The sequence below is a fragment of the Poromitra crassiceps genome (assembly GCF_964638095.1).
Source record: "Poromitra crassiceps genome assembly, chromosome: 9".
NCBI classification, from domain to species: Eukaryota; Metazoa; Chordata; class Actinopteri; order Beryciformes; family Melamphaidae; genus Poromitra; species Poromitra crassiceps.
Genome location: NC_139630.1, coordinates 36,011,633 through 36,032,256, shown reverse-complemented (window position 1 = coordinate 36,032,256; position 20,624 = coordinate 36,011,633). Strand labels below are relative to the sequence as shown.

The 20,624-nt window shown below is 44.7% G+C and overlaps 1 protein-coding gene across 2 annotated transcripts in view; it reads right to left on the bottom strand.

Moving 5' to 3' along the window:
- The window catches only part of LOC310781967 (uncharacterized protein), a 30,366-nt gene continuing 9,742 nt past the window's right edge, over nucleotides 1-20,624 (bottom strand). Inside the window, exons 7-18 of one of the 2 annotated variants that reach the window (XM_083642618.1) lie at nucleotides 20,115-20,192; nucleotides 19,539-19,661; nucleotides 18,192-18,316; nucleotides 16,659-16,745; nucleotides 13,407-13,502; nucleotides 10,517-10,684; nucleotides 8,755-8,955; nucleotides 7,983-8,084; nucleotides 7,365-7,427; nucleotides 7,130-7,228; nucleotides 5,283-5,486; nucleotides 1-4,598 (exon numbers count right to left, since the gene is read on the bottom strand). In XM_083642618.1, coding sequence (XP_083498744.1) covers nucleotides 4,053-4,598; nucleotides 5,283-5,486; nucleotides 7,130-7,228; nucleotides 7,365-7,427; nucleotides 7,983-8,084; nucleotides 8,755-8,955; nucleotides 10,517-10,684; nucleotides 13,407-13,502; nucleotides 16,659-16,745; nucleotides 18,192-18,316; nucleotides 19,539-19,661; nucleotides 20,115-20,192 — 1,892 coding nt within the window. In that variant the 3' untranslated portion in view covers nucleotides 1-4,052. The remainder of the gene's footprint in view (nucleotides 4,599-5,282; nucleotides 5,487-7,129; nucleotides 7,229-7,364; nucleotides 7,428-7,982; nucleotides 8,085-8,754; nucleotides 8,956-10,516; nucleotides 10,685-13,406; nucleotides 13,503-16,658; nucleotides 16,746-18,191; nucleotides 18,317-19,538; nucleotides 19,662-20,114; nucleotides 20,193-20,624) is intronic. The other variant, XM_083642619.1, reaches the window with a different exon arrangement.

Sequence of the window (20,624 nt, the reverse complement as noted above, 5' to 3'; positions counted from 1 at the left end):
ATATGCACACACAAACAATATACTACATGTCTTAGGGCTATACACTGACGACTACTTTAGGACAGAGAAAGAGCCTGGGGCTCTAAAACGGAGCTGTACATAGAGTCTTCTTGTCTCCACACACAAACCGTGAAGTTATGTTGAGGGGATCCATCGTCACCTGGAAGTGTCAAAAATGTTACAAACTATAACGCTCAAAACAATGCCCCTAAAAATTTGTAAATTACCAAACCAAATTCTTTAGAGTATCTATTTTTTTTTAATAATTTTTGTATACTTTTTTTTTCCTGCACTGAACGAGGCCGATGTAGTCGCGACGCACACAGAAACCGTGTGTGCACCTTTTTTCCAACTGCGACCAGGGCCGTAGCCAGGGGGGGGAAAGTGTGGACGATTCCAAGGGCCCTTGACTGACAGGGGCCCCAAATGGCCAACATTTTCCACCGCCGCCCTTTGGACGGCGGCATCCGTGGGCCCGATGTGATATCCTTTCATGGGGCCCGAAATCCCTGGCTACGGCCCTGACTGCGACCATCGAGATAAAAACATCTTAACTTTTTGGAACGCCACAAGCGCACCACATCACACGGTCTCAGAGCGAAAGAGAGAGGGATGCATCAAGAAGTAAAGCTATGATGAGTTTTACTGCGATGGCGATCTTTTTTCTGTAGATAACGAACAAATGTGTGAAGTTGCGGTCATTGGTTGCTTGGCAGTGCCAGGTGCACCCGTAGTGTTCCGTCCAAGCGCACTTGATATATGTTGTGTTCACCGTCCGCTCGCATTGTCCAAGCGTTTTTGAGCGCTGCATGTGAATCGGCGCTAAAGCTCCCCCCTTGTCTGGTTTGACGAGACACTCTTACTAGTTAGCTTAGCCTAATAACTGGTAGTCTGTGGAACGGGCTAGCCTACCCCCGTTAAGTCACCAAATACACATTTCAACAGCACAAAAACGCTCTTATGTATATGTTGTGACTCATACATTCACCACGTTATGAGATAATGTAAAAGTACGAGACATTGTAATTTTTGACAGAGCCGGAACTTCCGGTTTTGTCAGGAAAGTAGTTCCGCCTATGTATTTAATTCAAAAATTACAATGTCTCATAAACGTCAGATGAATTATCCCCAGATGCGAGGTGACGCTGTTTGTTCGCCGCTTCTCCATCTGAGATTTGAATCAAATTTTAAAGTCGTTTTAAATAGTTTTATTGTCTGAATTTTGTCCTGCCTGGACTCTAGGGTCTGTTGGTGGTCATCAATTTCTGCCTGGACACATTCTCCACCCGGTCGCTACTTTGACGGTGGTTGCATATCTGCTACGCCAGCTAATGTAGCAGCTACACCGGGCTCCCATTCTTGGCAAAGTCCGTCTCACTGGCTGCTAGCTTCCGCCGCTAGTTTCGGAGCCTCTCCCAACAGCTTGCACTGCTGTGCTTCCATCTGCTCGGCGACACCACCACTACTGAGAGCTTCATCCCGGGCAGCCCTTCAGCTGCCTCAGAGCGGTTAGCAGTGACTCGTGCATTCACCACGCTACATTTTGTGACGAGTCACAAAATGTACATGAGAACATTTTGGTGCAGTTTGGAATGTGTATTTGGTGACTTAATAGGCAATTGAGTTGTATTTTCACTACAGGGTGCCAGGAAGTGTGCCTCTAGTGGTGAGAGGATGACTTTTGTAAAACACCCCAAAAAATGACCTGGGCTTAATTTCAGACCCCTAGGACCAAAAATCTCCACGCAAATGTTAAAAAAATCCATCACATGGACTAATAGGGTACAAGGGTTAATGGGGGGGTAGGCTAGACCGTTCCACAGACTACCAGTCATTGTGCTAAGCTAACACACAGAGAAGAGAAGGTTGGTGTGTTCCTTTAAGGAGAAGTGATGAGGGAAGTAAATAAGACAGGTGTCATGTGTAGGTGCTGGTACCACATCTGTTCGGTGTCCTGCGTGTACAGATGACTTCATATCGTCACGCTTTAGGATTGGCTGTAAATCTGAGTACGTGAACAACCGTCAGTGCAGAGTGGCCAAAACGTTAGCTAAACGGCAATTCATAGCATGCAATCTAACATTATCTAACATTAGCCAACTAAACCCACACTATCACAATATATTTGTCACAGTCATTTTGTGCATCACTTTAGACTCCAACTAGACATTTAATTTTCGTAACAACACAGTGGTATCTGTCTTCTGCAGACAGTTTCATGGTATAAAGCTAACACAACAAGCTACAAGCTAAGATGAAGGTCCCTCCATAGCACGACCAATGTTGTAAATAGTTCCCCCCCCCTCCCGCCACTGATCTGGCTGGTAAATTGGCTAGCTAGACAGCAATTCATCTATATAATGTTAGCAGGCAAGCTAATGTTCTCTAACATTGTGTTAGCTAATGTTAGCTTGCTTGCTAAAGCAGACGAATAGAGCTGGGGCGACTTCATCAGGTCAGAGTGAGCAACGCAAGGCATTGTGGGTAAATACGATAAACTCATGTACACTAATGCCACTCGCTGTTTACTTCAATGTAAAATAGCGGTACACTTTTTTTTTTTTTTTACAAATTAAAAATAATAATAATTTAGAATAATTTCATTTATAAATGACCCAAAGACAGCATGCCATTGCCATGACGATATTTTACAACTTCGCCGGCAATCGATTGCGCAAGATACATTGAAAATTGTCATTTTTGATCCATCGTCAGTAATGTCACTCATGTCCCTTATGTGACCTAGAGCCCGCTGTCCACCTGGCATTTGAATAAGGGCTCAGTATTGGAAACGACGCAATATTTGGGAATACTGATTATGCAAAACTTCAGATAACAACATTGTGCAGGAGGTACTGTTTTATTGTGATTGCTAATGTGTATGTAGCGTACGGCCAGTTTAGCGGAGCCTGCAACTTCCTATCGGGGGGCTCTTTCTAGACTCAGAATGAAGAATGAATGAGTCTCGCGTTGAGGCTTTTGAACTCGGCGACTTATGGATGAAACAACATACAAGTTGAGACTTTTTATGGAAACATGAAGAGTTTATGAATACTTGTAAGCATGTCTCTAATTCAGCATACACATACTCCAAAAAGAAGCACACATTCCAAATATATTAAAATGTTTTGCCGGTGATTCCCACAGTGCTGTACCCGCTAAAATACACAGTAGAGGGCAGTATACAGCAACAGAGCGAACCACTTGCAAACATGAGATTTTACATTCACAAAGTGCTTCTTGGGAGATAATATGTATGCCGAATTGGAGAGTGGCGTTTAACAATCCGTAAGGTTTGTAAATTATGTTCTGGTGGTATTCAATTTACCGATAGACAGGACCACATTTAGTTGCCAGATGAATGGAGTTTGGTGGGGCTGCTACTAGCCTAGCTGCAATTGTCGTACTGGACCACAATGCAAGCACTCCTCACCCGTGCTTATGTCACGTGCCCCAGCCCTATTGCTATCTAACGCACTGTTTTGGCTGCTGATCGCTTGTGATTGGCTGTTCGCAGACGTACAGCCAATCATGATGGTAAATGGTAAAATGGTAAATGGTCTGCATTTATATAGCGCTTTTATCCAAAGCGCTTTACAATGAGTAGATAGTCTACATTCACCCATTCATACACCAATGGCGGCAGGCTGCCACGCAGGGTGCCTACACACCATCGGGAGCAATTTGGGGTTAAGTGTCTTGCCCAAGGACACAACGACAGCAGCTGGGAGGGAGCGGGGATCGAACCGCCAACCCTTGCGTCATTGGCCGACCCGCTCTACCTCCTGAGCTAAAGCCGTCCCCCCATGGTCATCTGTACACATCCGGTTCCTCCACCTTTTAAGCCAAGTTTCCACCAATGATTCGCAATGAGACGAAACCGTTTTAGGACATTGCAGGGAAAAGTTGCACCGGTGTAAAACCTGTCTCATCTCGACTCCAGTCAGGTGATGGCATCGCCAGTAATTCAGCATGTCAAGTCACAGGGGCTGGTTGCAAGTAGTTGCAAGTTTTAACTCGTCTCATCGTGAACCTTTGGTCTAAACTTAGCTTTAGGTGCTTTTCCTCTGTCGCTTTGCAGCCTCAGGGTTGGCCTCCATGACATCAGGCCTTTTCAGATTCCACTGGTCCATCTGTCTCTGTCTGTCCTGCTGCTCCACCTCGGACTCGCTGGATGAGCTGCCCGTATTACTGCTGCTACTACTGCCACCACCACCACTACCACCGCCACCACCAAAGCAATCCTTCCTCTTCCCGTCGGACTTGCCTCTCTCCCCTCTCTCCCTCCCCCTCCTCTCTGCCGCCCCACTGCTCTCCCCTCCGGGTTTGTCCATAGCAGCCATCCCCATCTCCACGGGGGCCACCCACATGGCTCCCACGGGCGGCTCCAGAGACATGGGTCCCACGGGCGGCTCCAGAGGGGCGAAGAGGAGCGGCGGCTGGAGCGGGGGGTCCATCTGTGGAGGGAGGTGGTGGTTCTCCGGGTGGTGGATCTGGGCTTGGTGCTGGTGAATCTGGGCATGGTGCTGGTGAATCTGGGCTTGGTGCTGGTGAATCTGGGCTTGATGCTGGAGAAGCTGGAGGGGCTGATGCTGGAACTGGGGTGGGTAGAGTAAACAAAAACGGTACAAATAAAAGTACAGTCACTTTTTCAATATAGTTACTCAAGAACAGTGTTGGGCAAGTTACTCAGGAAGTGTAATTAGTTACTTATTACTGATTACTCTTTACAATTAATACAATTACTTACTTTACTTATTACTTGGTTTCAAAAGTAATTTGTTACATTACTCGTTACTTTACTATATTACTTTTGCTACGCCAGTTCCGAAAAAGTGACACCTGTTTAACCAGCTCTCCTTTTACAACTGAATCCACTTTATTGGAACAATAATTAACCTTACAGCAGGAGTCAACATTCAGCCAAACTGCAGACTTTTTATTTATTTGCCTACCTAGGACAAAAAAAACGAAATGCCTTCCGGCAATGCCGGGATAGATGGGGCAAGGGACAGTCAAGGGAAGGGGAGGGGGCTCTGAGGTGGGCAGCTGTAGAGAGGTGTCAGGGCGTCCAATTGTCTTTCAAATCGATCATTCAAGTCGCAGAGTGGGGTGTGTGTACACACTTCTCGCAATTCTCTACTCTCCCTATTAATGGCCCAATGTAACTAAGTAAAAGTATATTTTATTGCAAATGTACTTGAGTAAAACGTATTCTGTAAAAAACTACTCTTAGAAGTAGAATTTTATACAGTATATATATACATTATATATATACATACTTGAGTACTACCCACTTCTGGCTGGTGGTGGTGGTGGTGGTGGTGCTGATGATGCTGGAGGTGGTGTTGGTGTTGGTGGTGGAGGTGGTGTTGGTGATAGTGCTCTATGATCTGTTTGTCCACGCCGTGCACCAACTCCTTGGGCTGGTTTTTCAGAAACTTCTCAAACTTCTTGGAGGCCTTTTTGTTCGTCACAAACCAATCCTGTGAATAAAAGGGAGAGGAAACGCAAGACAAGGTCAAGCACTTCTGAAAGGGAATTCTACGGAAGTTGAAGTTCTGGGGAGCTGTAAAACGGCCCGTCCAAGTGGCCGCCGAGGGGCGGTAGATGGAACAGGGAGATCCTTCGACCTGTATGCCTGAGCAGTGGCTTCCACAATCCATTTGGAAAGCCTGTGTTTTGACAAGGTGGCACCCTTCCTTGACCCGTGGTAGCAAACGGACAGTGTACCGGAGCGACGGAAGCCCACCGTCGCCTCTAGATACTGCCTAAGACCCCTCACTGAGCAAAGCTGTGCTTCAGTCGACTCCTGGCCGCCGCTAGCTCGATGCCCTGATTGACAAAAGCAGGGGAGGCCATCTTGGATCAAATGGAGGGGTTAGGGTTAGGGGTTGTCCAGCGCACCGAAGGTTCGCTGACCTTCCCCAACATGCTGGACCGATATTGCGGCTACATGCACCCTAACGCTGGCAACCGCTCGGCCAGCATCTAGCACCGAGGGGCTGTCGCACCGAACGAGAAACCGCAGGGATAGCACAAAGCCCCGTGTGAGAGCTAGGAGCACAGCGCTGAGTTCGAGCACATTGTGAGGGCGAGGGAGCACTGTCTGGACACACAAATCATTCTGTGACTGTGCCGGCTTGGGTCCAGGCGCAGGCAGTTTAGCCATACCTGGAAGGGACGCGAGTGCACCGCTGAGGGCGCTCCATCTTTTTTTGGCGAACTAGGAAGTACATGGAGTAGAAGCCACCTTGCTGTGTCCACCGATTCACAGCCTCTATTGCACCTTTCTCCAGGAGGGCGGCTATTTCCTGGCTGAGGGCTTGGGCCTTCACGGGGTCAGTAACCTCGGTCATCCTGTCCCTGAATCATGGAAGTCTGACCGAAAATAAAACAAGGTAGTGCAGTTTCCGCACCTGAACATTTGTCTGTTTAGTAAATTAAGACACAGTCGCGCTGTGAGCACGAACTCAGCTCTGACTCTGCTGTTATCGAACAAGCTAACATTAGCATTCTTCCATTCAGTGTTGCAAAGAATCAAAAAGTGTTAGGTAACGTTAATGACCCATCTTCTCGAACGTAATCGCCGTTCATGGCTGCCACGACGAGCAGCACAAAAGCGTTGTACTAGTGTTGTTTGGGCTTCAATGAAGGCTCGAAAAACCAGGAGCAACGGTAGCATGAACTGGAGCTACACTTCCTCCGACACGATGTCCGCCATGTTGGATGAACCCTGAATCTGCTGCTAGTGCTGCTGGAGAAGTAGAGACGTATACAGACGTATACAATGACGTAATGACGTGGCTCTCGGGCAAAGCTCTCGCGGTGGAACAAGAAAGTGGTTCATATTACTAGGGCTACAGGGTTCGACTGAGTGCCAGTTTGAGCACCACTCCATCTCAAGCTCCAGGTTCCTGGGGCTACATCAGCCAAGCTAACAGGTGAGCAGCTGCATTCAATCGTCAACAGCCTTTCGTTGTCCTTTTGCTCATGTTCCGGGTAGGATTATGGCAGTTTAACCCCTAGACACATTAGATACGAGCAGAAATGTGATTATTGAAAAAACTGGGCAGCCGGTATGTAACAGAAGGAATTGAGTGACTTTTGTTGTAAAGTAGGTCATTACCTGTGAATGGACAGAGGTGATGTGGTATTTCACTCCACTCTCTGAGTTAAACTCTTTATTGCAGAGTAGGCATCTGTATTTCCCAGCTTCAAAGTCACCCTGCAACGGAGAAGAAAGAATAAAAGAGCCATATCATTAACAGACTATCAACTGCATCTGCACTGTCTGGGGTTATAAAATAATGAATGTAAAATAAGATGTTTTTCTAGAAACATTTGAATGATCTATGGCCTACCCTGGTGCAGAGTCCCAGATGGGCCTTCAGTCCAGAGACACTGGTGTAGGTGCAGCCACAGCCCTGCAGAGGGAGACAGAGCACAAGTGACATCAACAACATTATAGTAGTGCAGTGGTCTTCACCCGGGGGTCCGTCAGTGACCCTAGGGGGTGCGCAGAGGTACTGCAGGGGGTCCGCCAATTTTTGTATTTAAAAACAGGAAAATAAATAGATGTTTTCCCCCGTTGTTATTCTTTGTTCTTGCTTAACCACGATTCAGTAGGTCACGGGTTGGCTTGGTTCGAGCCTTAAAACTTGTTATATAAGGATTCATCGAAATGTCTATGGAGAAAATGAATTCGGAACTTATTTCCGGGGCAAATTACGTCACGAAAAGTCACGTGCCTGTTGAGCTCTATAGCCTAAACCCATACTGCACTCACTGCTGTGTCCACACACCTCTGCCCACTAGGCAGCAGCCAGCCACTGCTGTCACTCACACATCGATGATTTCAATGGGTGACGATAGGATGATCTGGCTGAGGTCAAGGTCGCCCAACACTAGTCCTCGGTCTCTAGTTGTGCGAAGCAGATGATTACTTTAACCAACTCATCTGTAGACATGAGAGCAGTTACCTGGTTGGGACAGTTGACTTTCCTCTGCAGTTTCACCTCGTTCTTCCACTTCCTCAGCACGTCCTGGCTGAAGGCAGGCAGACCCGGACGGGCGTATTTCAGCTGAGGAGGGAGCGCCAACAAACAGCACGTCAAACAGGCTGTTTTGGCATATCAAATTTATATATGCACATGCACTTCATACATGTCTGTCTATTTGGCCTTGTACTGTATACACTTCTGCTGGAAGGCAGAATCAACACAAAGGCTAAATGCTGGCATGGCACACACTTCCGGTGTTCCTTCCGTTGAACTACTTTAAAATATACTTTTCCCATCCTTTGGCTGCTTTCCCCAAAGTTTGTTTAATCTGCCTTTAATTGGACTCGTAGTGGATGAGAATAAACTGTTATATGGGGAATGGCTAACGTTATCTAGTAGGGTAGGCTTGCTGATACCGTGCTGCTGTGGCCTATACCTGGATGGAAGAAAACCTTGCGAGACAGCTCCGAAGTTCAGAAAAGAAAGACCTGGTTGAACTGAACGGACTGGAGATGAGTGGGAAAATCTGGGGTTTTGCTTTCAGACTTTGCAAGACCCTTTTCCTATATTTCAAGGGTAAGGGTTGAAAACAATTGCTTAGGAAATGGGACACCACTCATTACATCATCATTTTGCGAAACTGGGAAAATAAAGCTATTTAAATTAAAGTGTTTGTTAAAGGTGAAGTAAATGTCTTATTTTCTTGTTAAAGGTGAAGTAAATGTCTTACAAGGTAAAATAAATGTCTTACTTTCTTGTCATCGGGCACCAGGTCAGACCGGAACTTCCTCTTCGGCCAGTCTTTGGGCAGGTCGTTGTGGGCGATCTCGGCCAGGTGGAAGTTAGCCAGCTGGGCCGAGGCTCGCTGCAGACGCCCGCTGGACGTCCGCTCTGGAGCATCTTCCCTCTGAGCCTTCTTCACAGCCTCATCTTCCTCACTCGGCTGAGCTGTCTGGAGAGCGGGAGGGAAGAGAGGAGCAATTTAACATCAAACTGAGATATCCACTGCTTGAAAACATGCAATATCTGTTGGTGTACAGCAGGGGTACTCAAACTTTTTTATTTATTGAAGGTCCACTTATGAATTTACGCAAGTTCAAAGGTCTGTAAGAGCCAGTAAAACATAAACCAATGTCCAAACCTGTCCATAACATAATTTAAACAGTACACACATTCAATACTACAGTAAGAATGAATGGGGAAATGTTTGCCTATATATAGCCTAATAACTATGCCTTGCACCTGGACACTTGAGCACTGACCCAATTGTCAAACTGCAGCTGTAGGAGTTTTTAACAATGTTCGTGGTGGAAAATCCAGATTCACCTTGCTTTGAAAATATAATCAAAGCAGAGCACTAATGTGTTGTTTGTTGCCAGGCAACTAAAGAACCAGAATCAGAATATCTTTATTGCCACAATATGCAAGATTACATACGAGGTCATATCAATATTCAGAGATAAAGAATATATCTAAAAATATCTAAAAGACAATCACAATGTTGCAAGTGAAGTCCAATATATAATATATACACAGGAGTAGGAGTGTTCAGTAGGCATTAAATATGAATTTACAGTCATCGCGTGGCGATGACTATAGCGATACTAACTTCGCGACTGTAGCTCACTGTATACTGCGTGGACAGTCACGGTAAAGGCATGGTGTACCTTGGTTATGTGGGGGGGGGTATGGCAAATGAGCGAAAGTCCCGAAAAAGTGCCGTATCCCTTTAACTATTTTCAAGTCTTTGCACGAACAACCACTGAAAAATCTGCGATCCACTGCGCAGCCAGCGGTATCCTTTCCATAGGAAAATAGTGGCATTTTGAGTGACAGGCGCACAGCGTGCACACACACATGCAGCTACATGAAAGTAAAATTTCAAAGATGGTTAACTTGTGCGCATGGCCTCGCACACACATACATTCGGTATAATCTGAAGTATGTCAAACAGCAATATCAGACTATTTTGTCTCAATTGTTGAGTGTCTATGGGATCAAATAACATAATCATGATCCCATAGGCATCCAGTAATCAGTAGTGAAACTAAGCAAGTAAGCAATGGTGGGGGGCTTTTCAAAAGCTTTGAGGGGAGGCCCACAGTCTCAGACTTTGAGAACCCCTGATCTAAAGGATTGGTCCACGTTGGCCTGTAAACCACACTTGTACCTCTGTGAACAGTGACATGGCCATGAAATACAATCCGGTCCCTCCAGTAAATTGCAATTTTGCAATCACAATAATTAATGCATATTCAACCAATCTCCGCAATATTTGAGGGGGCTTGCAATTTTTCAAAGTTTCCGCGATTTCTCTGTAAAAACGGCAAAAAAGGTAACTCAACTTGCCGTTTTTGAGGGTTCCCGTAATTTTACAGCAAAAAATAAATAAAATAAAAATGCAAATGGAATTGCAATTTTTGAGAAAATTAAAATCAAGCATTTTTGATAGCAACAATCACAAAAAAAGGTCTAAATCCTGACGGGAGTGCTAATGTAACAGTGTGACCTACAGGGGCGTGCTCAGACTTAAGGTGGTACTCCAGCCCAGCCCTGGACCTGTAGGCCTTCCCACAGTGAGAGCAGTTGAGCAGCAGCTTCTCCAGCTCACACTCCTCCTTCCCACACTTCTTCATGTGGTACAGGTAGCCCATGATGCTGCTGAAGCCGGCCTGGCAGCCCTGAGGGACAAAACAAACACACGTTAACCAACTGAAGCTGGCCTGGCAGCCTTGAGGGGCAAAACAAACACACCATAACCAACTAATCCACGCTTGGCAGCCCTGAGGGGCAAGACAAACACACCTTAACCAACTACCCCACACCTGGCAGCCCTGAGGGGCAAAACAAACACACCGTAAGCAACTGAAGCCGGCCTGGTAGCCCTGAGGGGCAAAACAAACACACCTTAACCAACTGAAGCCGGTCTGGTAGCCCTGAGGGGCAAAACAAACACACCTTAACCAACTACCCCACGCCTGGCAGCCCTGAGGGGCAAAACAAACACACCTTAACCAACTACCCCACGGGGATCAAGAAAGATTCATCTCCTCTGATCTTATCTGACACAAAGGAAGACGGAAGAATGAAGAAGACGGAAAGTGAGTTGAATTTGTCAGAAACACTTTCCATGTGGATTCGGATAATATGACAAATATGTAAACAACCAAACTGCATCATATGTAGTAGTGCACTCCAAGAGCACAGACCTCCGCCAAGGCCAAGGCCTTTTTTTAAGGCCAATGACCACGGCCCCCGCCCCCTCAAACCACCCACATCCCCCTAAACACTCCTCATACCCACCCTTGAATCCCTACTCCCTGGGTACCCAAACCTTTTTAGGATGAGAGCTACTTACAAAAAATCAAACTACCGTAAATTCCGGACTATAAGCCGCGGCTTTTTTCCCGTTTTTTGGCCTTTTTTGCCCCCTGCGGCTTATATAACGGTGCGTCTTATCTATGGATTTTTTCCAAAAAAAAAAAAAAATCTCTCTTTTTTAGCACTCTTTCTAACTATAAATCCACTTCTGTTTTAATTTCCTCTCTTGCCCTCTTTTAACAACATAACATAACATAACATAACACAACACAGGTAAGCAGAAAGAAAAAGACGAAGCAATCACGCCATGAATGAGGAAATGACTCACCTGCTGGAGGCTGGAGATACACGCTTGGGCTAAACTTTTACTCCGTGAAACACTATCGATTAAGTCCGACATCGCTCAGAGGTTTTGAGCAGCTTGAAAACAAGTTTGAAAACGTGCAGAAGTCCATCCACTCACTCACTAAAGAAACTAAGGCAACCGTGAACAGAGTTTATAATGCGGAAAAGCGCATCCGCGCACTGGAGGACAAAAACAACACAGTGAGTCCGAAAATGGATAAAATGCAAAATCGAAACCCTGCACACGCAGGTTGATGACTTAATCAGCAGGAGTAAAAGAAATAACATTCGCCTGATCAATGTAAAAGAGGAGCTGAGATTGGTGACATGGACGCTTTCGTGGCAAAATCCTGTGTTACATCCTGGACCTGAAGGAAGGCGAGAAACCACCAGAGGTGGACAGGGCACACCGGGCGCCTCGGCCACGTCCAGACCCCGGCCTGCCACCGAGGGCCATCTTCATCTGCCTACTCCGCTGGCCCGACCGTCAACTCATCCTCCAGGCTGCGGGGAAGAAGCCCCTCACCTGGGAGGGTACGCGCTTTTTCGTCCGGCAGGACCTCTCCGCGTTGGTGCAACAGAAACGCGCAACATACAACAGCATCATCGAGTCAATGGATATCGCTTTGGCGTACTGTACCCAGCGAGACTCGTCATAACCAGACCGGACTATCTTTAGCACTCTTTCTAACTATAAATCCACTTCTGTTTTAATTTCCTCTCTTGCCCTCTTTTCACCACACCGCGGACACTGTGTGCCCAGCGGCGGAACAAGAGCTCAAAGTGAAACTGCCGAATATCTTTTGAGTTGGACTGGTCAATAGTACTGTGAGTACCGGTAACTAAAATAAAAAAATAAAAAACGGAATTCTCTCTTCTTTAGCACTCTTTCTAACTATAAATCCACTTCTGTTTTAATTTCCTCTCTTGCCCTCTTTTCACCACACCGCGGACACTGTGTGCACTGTAAAAAAAACAAAAAATACCACAATGTGTGATTTTGTCTGGGGATTAGTGACCTGACTTTTGTTTTGTTGAAATGTTAATAAATGGGAGCTTCCCCAAACAGCCATCTCTTTCCCGACAATCCCCTCTGTGCACGAAGCCTTACATATGGTAATTAAACATCAAAACACCCGCGGCTTATAGACCGGTGCGGCTTATAGAAGAAAAAAATAGTCACCTTTGAAGGTGCGGCTTATAGACCGGTGCGTCTTATAGTCCGGAATTTACGGTAGTCATGAGCTACTTCTTTTCCCCTTGTTCTCCCAAGTACATATTTAGCACATTTTAACGGTATTATATTATTTATAACATGATTTACTAATGTCATGAGTGGGACTTAGTGTATGCATTAAAAATAAAAATAATACATTTTGGATTTCTTTGGTGAGCTACTTATTGACGGCCCAAGATCTACCTATTGCTCTACCTCTACGACCTTCCTATCCCTAGCTATGGCCCCTTTTTTCCGAGCCCAGCCCCCTCCCTTGACCCGAATCGGATCAGCTCCAAAATATAATGGGTTCTTCCTTGGCCCATGCTACTACACCTTTCACCTACAAGTTTCATGGAAATCAGCCCAGTAGTTTTTCCCGTAACCCTGTTAACAAACAAACAAACAAACGGACCAACGGGACCAAGAACATACCCTCCTTGGCAGTGACAATAAAAGGATAATATCCATCCAATCAGCAACCTGATTTAACACTCTAATCCTTGCATAGTACAGCTCACCTCTTTAGAACATTTTAATTTGCCCAGTCTCTTCAGAATTTTGCGCAGTTTGTCTTTGATGGCACGGTCGTCCAGGTCACCAGCGTCTAGCGAAGGCTAGGGAGAGAAAACAGAGGAGTTAAAACAACAACAAACAACAAGCAACTCAGACTCATGCTCAAATGCCACTCAAATGGCATGATGAGATGATGATGACGATGTTGATGACGATGATGATGATGACTTGTAACGGAACATAACACAGCTCAAGCATTTCACCGTGTGTACTTGTACATCCATGTGACAATAAACATCTTGTATCTTGAAAGTGTGGTGCGGTCACTGCAGTGTTGTGCTTTTATTTTGAAAGAGGAGCAGAGGGGAAAATTCTTATGATTTTGGTCAATAATGATGTCACTGATGATGTCACAATGTCTATGACATCATCAGGACTTTGAACATCACCAAGAGCCCTCCACATTAACAACGCCGCTGCCTGCTACAACAGCCTCGTGAACGCTTTATCGCGGTGGCCATTATGCTAGGTTCCGAGATCTAGCCTTGTTTTCTTTCTTAACACATTCACTGCCAGCCGTTTTTTTTTTTACTGTAGGTAGGTTCTGCCAGAGGGTTTTTTTGAGGATTCTGGCTCATCTTTCAAGACCCGAGGATTCTTTTCTGCTAAGATTTTGTGAACACACAATATCTCAAAAGAACTAATAGAATGTGTGCTTTCTCTGTCTAAAAGAGTTAGTTTGTAGAGTTAGTAGTTATGTAAGCATTAGCAGTTGAATACAGCATGGTTTCAGCGTCAGAAAAATTATTCTGAGATAAACGGCTTTTTGTGAAATTCAATAGAACAGTCACTTTAACCATTCATTTTTGGCATCAGTAAGACGTCAGACATCTAAACAATAGTTTTGAACAGTAATTTCCTCCATAACAGCAGGAAACCCCCCTCTGCTTCCAACTCCTCCCTCCGTGGGCGTTCTTCTTGGCTGCAGCGGCTGTGTCACAAGCTTGTCACCAGTCTCACTGCTTTGCTGCTGCTGTGCCTGTCTGCGCGGCCGCTCTTTGAGGAAGTCTGGATGGACTCGCTCGCTTCTTGGAGTTTTGGTTGAGAGCTTTGATGAAGCTTTTGCGATTCTGGTCATATTTATGCTGCGTGTTTCAAAGTGTGTTCCACCCGTAATCTATTATGCAAATTTGCAATCGCGCACCGCCAGCAATCAGCGCGAAAACGAAAGCGTTTTCGCCAATCCATTTTCATGAGAATGGCTTCGTCACACTGCTTTTTGCTTGCCTTCCTCTAGTCAGGAAAGCACTGTCGCCACTTAGTGGGTCGGTGGAATGGGTTGTACACGTTGTACACGTCCAATACTTATATAAGAGATGTAAAAGGGTTAGATGCACATCCCACCGTCAAAAAAACAAAATCACGTCATTGGCAGTGAACGTGTTAAAGGGGCCATATTATGCATTTCTTAATTTTGTATCTATATGTTGTTACAATCTTGGATGGTCATATTAAACATGGGCTAAGCTTCAAATAAATATGTGAAAGTGTTTTAATGTTACCCCCATGAACCACCCCTCGCGCCTATGAACTCTCGTAGACGAGATGACATGGATTCATGGCGATTTTGTGCGAGAACCATAATTTTTGTGACGTCAGTAAGGACTTGTTACCCTGGCAACAAAGCGTTGCCGCCGGCCGGCGCGCAGCGCGCGCTAGCTCCCACCCTTCCCCTCTCTTCCCTGTTCTGTGTTTCAGTAACCCGCGTCACCACTCACCAGGCTCTCTCTAGCCTGGCTGTCTGGGACTAACACAGTAGTCTCATGGAATAACGGATTCCAGACCGCAAAAACAAGGAGACGACATGGAAGTGAACCAGGATGTAGGACTGAAGTGGTAAGTTCTGAAAATATGTGTCTCATTCCAGCATCGGTCCAATGTGCTGCTAGGAAGCGCTAACGTTACTTACTGGCTGGGTAACGTTAGCACTTGCTATTATGTTAGCCTAGCAGCACAGCTGCCTTATAGACATATGAACAACCGATGAATGACGAAAGGCACATATTTTCAGAACTTGTAACGTTAGTCCAACTTGCTGACTTCTCCAAGTCCTCATTTTGGTTTGGTCCGTGTAGCCTTTGCTAGGAGAGGCACACTATAGTCACAAGCATTTGGGAAGTTAGCTAACTAGCTACATTAGCTAATGTGAAGCTCCCCGGGCAGGGTGTAACGTTATGGCAGGCCGTGGTAATAGAATCCCTGCTTGGCCAGCCACCGAAGGAAATGTCCGGGTGCAGCCCGGCCTAGTGGAGCTGTAGATAGCTAGGGGGATGTTGATAAATCAATTGATAGCTTGCTTTATGTCCAAGTCACGTTTTTCATCGATGGTCAAATTCGTTTTGACAATCCGTTGCTCGTTGATATAATTGTTTTACAACTACCAAATTTAGTAGCCATAGCAGAGATCGCCTGTCTGTTTCTGTTATGCATGACTATCTATCTATCTATCTATCTATCTATCTATCTATCTATCTATCTTATCTATCTTATCTAGATAGATAGATAGATAGATAGATAGATAGATAGATAGATAGATAGATAGATAGATAGTCAGACAGACAGACAGACAGTCTCGCTTCTACAGCGATAGCTCTCTGGGCAGAAGTTTGCAAACGCAAAAACTCCTCGCGCTGCCCACCTGGAGTATTTTCCGGAGGGTGGGGGTTCAGGGACAGGACCTAAAAACAGAGCGTTTCAGACAGAGGGTGAACTGAAGGGGGCAGTGAGAGCCAGTACAAGATAAACTGAGTTTTTTAAACTATGACTGATGCAATAAGTTACTCTAGTGGAGGCCAACAATAAAATAATAATACATTATATTAGCAAAATATGGGCCCTTTAAGCATTTGTTCAAGGTTTGAACCCCTGGTATTGCCGCTTGCAGCTATATTTAAAATTATCATTATTCCTACTGTGCCTCGTCCTCCTTCCTCTCCTCCTCATCGCTCATTTCTACCATACCTCGTTGGTTTGACCTCGAGGCGCACATGCACGCAGGAGCATTTGAGCGCCGTGCCGCACCACTCACTCTCCAATTATGGTGTGGTGAGATAACTGAATCACTTGGTTTGACCAAGTAAAAAAAAATGTATTAACATTTTCCCAAATCTCTATGGGAAAACGAATGGGTTATGAAATCCCTTGGTTCAGATGTCTAAACCAGAAGTGGGTGTGACTTTGGCTCTCTATAGTCTTACCAGGTGGCTGTGGTCGGCCATGATGTGGTATTTCATCCCTGTTGAAGACTTCAGCTGTTTGCCACAGTGTTGACAGGTGAAGGGTTGCTGCAGACAAACATCACAGTTACATGGTGCTACCCTCTGGTGGCTGCTTCTAACCACACGTCCTTACAGGGTGGAGAATCTTCTGGCTCGAGTGGGAATCGAACCACTAACCTTTACAGCAGGGGTATTCAATTCAAATTCAAAGAGGCTCAGTTAGGGAAAATTTCCTCAAGCAAAGGTCTGGAACATCGCAACGTCTAACTTTTGTGACGATTCAGTGTCATATATACTGAAGTAGCCTCATACGTAAACATCTGCATGTAGTCAACAATTACAATTAAACCTCATTTACTTATTACACCCAACTGGTTGTTTTTCGGATGTGATCTAGCTAAAGTGAGCTAAACAAGAAAGGTGCAATATTAATGTTTTTCAGGAGATGGCGCTGTAATGTAGCGAATCATGAAAGATGCATTATAAATGGTTTTTCAGGAGATGTGTGATGTATCTAGCTAGGTTCTAAACAAGAAATATGGTTAAAAATGTAAAATGTTTACAGTAGTTTTCCTTTCTTGCTGCAGTACAATGTTACAATGCTGTGAGACGTAGCTAAACACAAAAGATGCAATATTAATCGTTTTTCATGAGATACTCAGTATTTAATACTGTGCTAGGTTCTAAACAAGAAAGAATGTTTACGGTTGTTTTCCTTTCCTGATGCACTATAAATGTTTACAATGCTGTGTTGTAGCTAAGAGATGTCAGAATTTACCAAATTATATTTCAAATGGCTGACATGTGTTGTAGATTTGTTTCAAATGTGTTTACTTTTGGGGCTTTAACACAGCTTTTGTTGCACAGAAATTAAGCACTTTTAAATGAAAATTAAGCTACTTTTGCATTATGTAGTGAAATAAAAGTTTTGAAAATGTGGTGGCGTGTTGTGTCAAGTGTACATATAATGGGATTAATAGCTCGGGGAACGGTCCGGCCGCCGGTCCCTTAGGTTTCTGACAATGTGGCCCCCTGAACAATTTAGTTGAATATCCCTGTATTACAGTAAGTACTTTAATAATAAATAAATGTTATTTTCTCTTTCAAGTAAATTAAAGGATGGCTTTATCGATTATCAACCCACTCTGTATCATTATAATGTTAATATAAGCAAATGGGCAGTGTTTACCTTAGCTATTATTCTTTCCACACAGAGAGCTCCCACTTCCTCCTCTGGCAAAACGCTCCGCTGAATTCTGCTTGTTTCTCTATGACTTTCAAACCTAAATCATCGTGGTTAAATTTTTTTTGTTGGCTTATTAACATAGGATCCTGTGGTATGATGAACTCAAAATGCATATTTATTTTGGGTTTCCAGGGTCTTTAACTTATACTGACTGTTCACGATCTTAACTCCACAGTCTTCCTATTAACTTACTTAACTTGTCTTATATTGTCTTATTATACTGACCGGTGGGCAGTGAGGTCTGGGTAAGCTGGTGTGATACTGACCAGTCGGCAGTTGTCCATGTGTTTCTTCAGCCCCTCCACAGTCTTCCTGCTCACGCTCTTACACTTGGGACAGCTCACTCTGCCTCTGGCCACGATCTGCAGCTGCCAGCGCTCCTCTGGGCTGCCTGCTCCACAGAGATGGGAAAAGTGCACAAATTCTTTAGTTACTTTTGGGCGGGGAAATCACACCCAGGTGAGAAGCGGTGCAGACATCATCAGCCAATCAGTGTCTGTCATAAATCACTAATAACATCACAATAGGTTGTTTCCAACCAACGTGATTCCGATGACGCCGATGACGTTGCTTGGTGGCAGCTCTCCCAGAGCTACTATGGAGAATGGAGAAAAGCCAGTATGCAAGAGGGTCGCTGTGGGGATTGCCAGAAGATTGCAAAACATATATGAGATGATCCATATACAATCAAGAGAAGCGATTTTTCCAGCAACTTGTCCTATTTTGCTAGTGCTTTCCTATGTAGCCTCCTGCTGGTTGCCACCTGATGATCACATGGTTTGAAAACAAGCCAATTGTCAATAGTCTCGCCCCGGTGGCCATCATCAGTCACCACTGGCCCACTCGATTTTGGTACCTGAAAACATCAGTCACATCACTCGATGATTGTGGGGCATAGCATCATGAGTGGGTATGACATCAATGGGGGGCGTTTGCATGCTCAGTTGAGGGATTGTGTTTGTTTACTATGACATCATCAGAACGCTGAAGCCGCTTCTAGAACTTTTGCGTGTCCGTCCTTCCACTCGATTGTGGGGCATGACAGTGGGTATGACATCAGTCAGGGGCATTTGCTGCTCAGGTGATGGATTGTGTTTGTTTACTAAAGGTGCTTGCCGGGTTCTGCGCAGCCTCGATTTGGAGCCTTGCCGCCATAACATTGCAACATTGCAATTGTTAGATGCAATTTTTATACCATGTCCCACTTGATCTAAGAAAAAAGTTAATAGAGGGTTAGTCTTCTTTTCATATTTCGTAAGGATCCTACTGAACAACTTCAAGGACAAAAAAGACGTAATGCTTAATTGCTCTGTGGATATTTTGCTATGCCCCTGAAATGTACACATACAGCATACGGAACAGGAAAGACATGGCATTGAAGTGGATGTGGAGGGGGTGGGGGCAAACAAACAAACAGAAAACATCAAAAGAACAAAAAGTATAGTATGTGACATACAGTACAGGGAACAGTATACCATAGTGAGTGGACAACTGAATTTTGGGTATTCTATTTAACCCTTCAATACTTTCTGTTGGGTGATAATGGGAGCTACTGGATTACGTAGATAAAATAAGAATACAAAGTAGTACGGGAGGGTAGGTAGGAGGCTCACCTGGAGGGTAGGTAGGGGGCTCCTTCTTGGTGGAGAGGACCGGGGCTTTCTGATCGTTGTTGGCCTGGGAGGTGGAGGCCTCTGGGCTGCTCTGAAAACCACCAACACCCACTGCATCTGAACCTGCAACGTTAAATCAGCTGCTTAGTTTATACTGGCTGTTCATCGGCTCCACAATCCATTTTAAAATACTTTTTATCAGCTTTTAGGTCTGGTCCGATTTTGCTTTGGGTTTTTGGTTGTGTTGTAAAGATCCGCTGACATTTTCATGAAAACGTAATTATAACAGTTTTGTGCAAGGGGGGACTCGGTGTAACAAATGGCGGATATATTTGGATTTCATCTACGGTACAGTGATTTTTATGACGTTACATTTGTGGACAGATTAAAGTGCAGGAATGGGAACAAGAGGACAGCAAGAGATAGTGGTATACATTAATGACCAGGCTCAAACCTGTGCGCATGGTAACTCACCAGAGTCTCTGCTGCCCTCTGGAGGCTGTGGGAAGCTACTGAATGGTAAATCACCAGAGTCTCTGCTGCATGCTGGAGGCTGTGTACTGCATGGTAACTCACCAGAGTCTCTGCTACCCTCTGGAGGCTGTGGGAAGCTTCGCTCTATCTCCGCTCTCTGGACCCTCTTCAGAATTAAGTCTTCAAAGTGACAGATCCAAAGAGAATACACTTAATCTCCGCCATATCAAACCAACACATATCTAAGCACAGTCTGTTTCCCAAACACAAATCTCATATTACAGGAATTCTATATTTCTATATGTTCTGTAAAGATTCAGGAAGACTATATATACACACACACACACACACACACACACACACACACACACACACACACACACACACACACACACACACACACACACACACATATATATATATATATATATATATATATATATATATATATATATATATATATATATATATATATATATACATACATACATACACACACACACACACACACACACACACACACACACACACACACACACACACACACATATATATACATTATATCAAGGCATATCAAAAATATCAATACTAATTTGAAGTCAAATGGGCCTG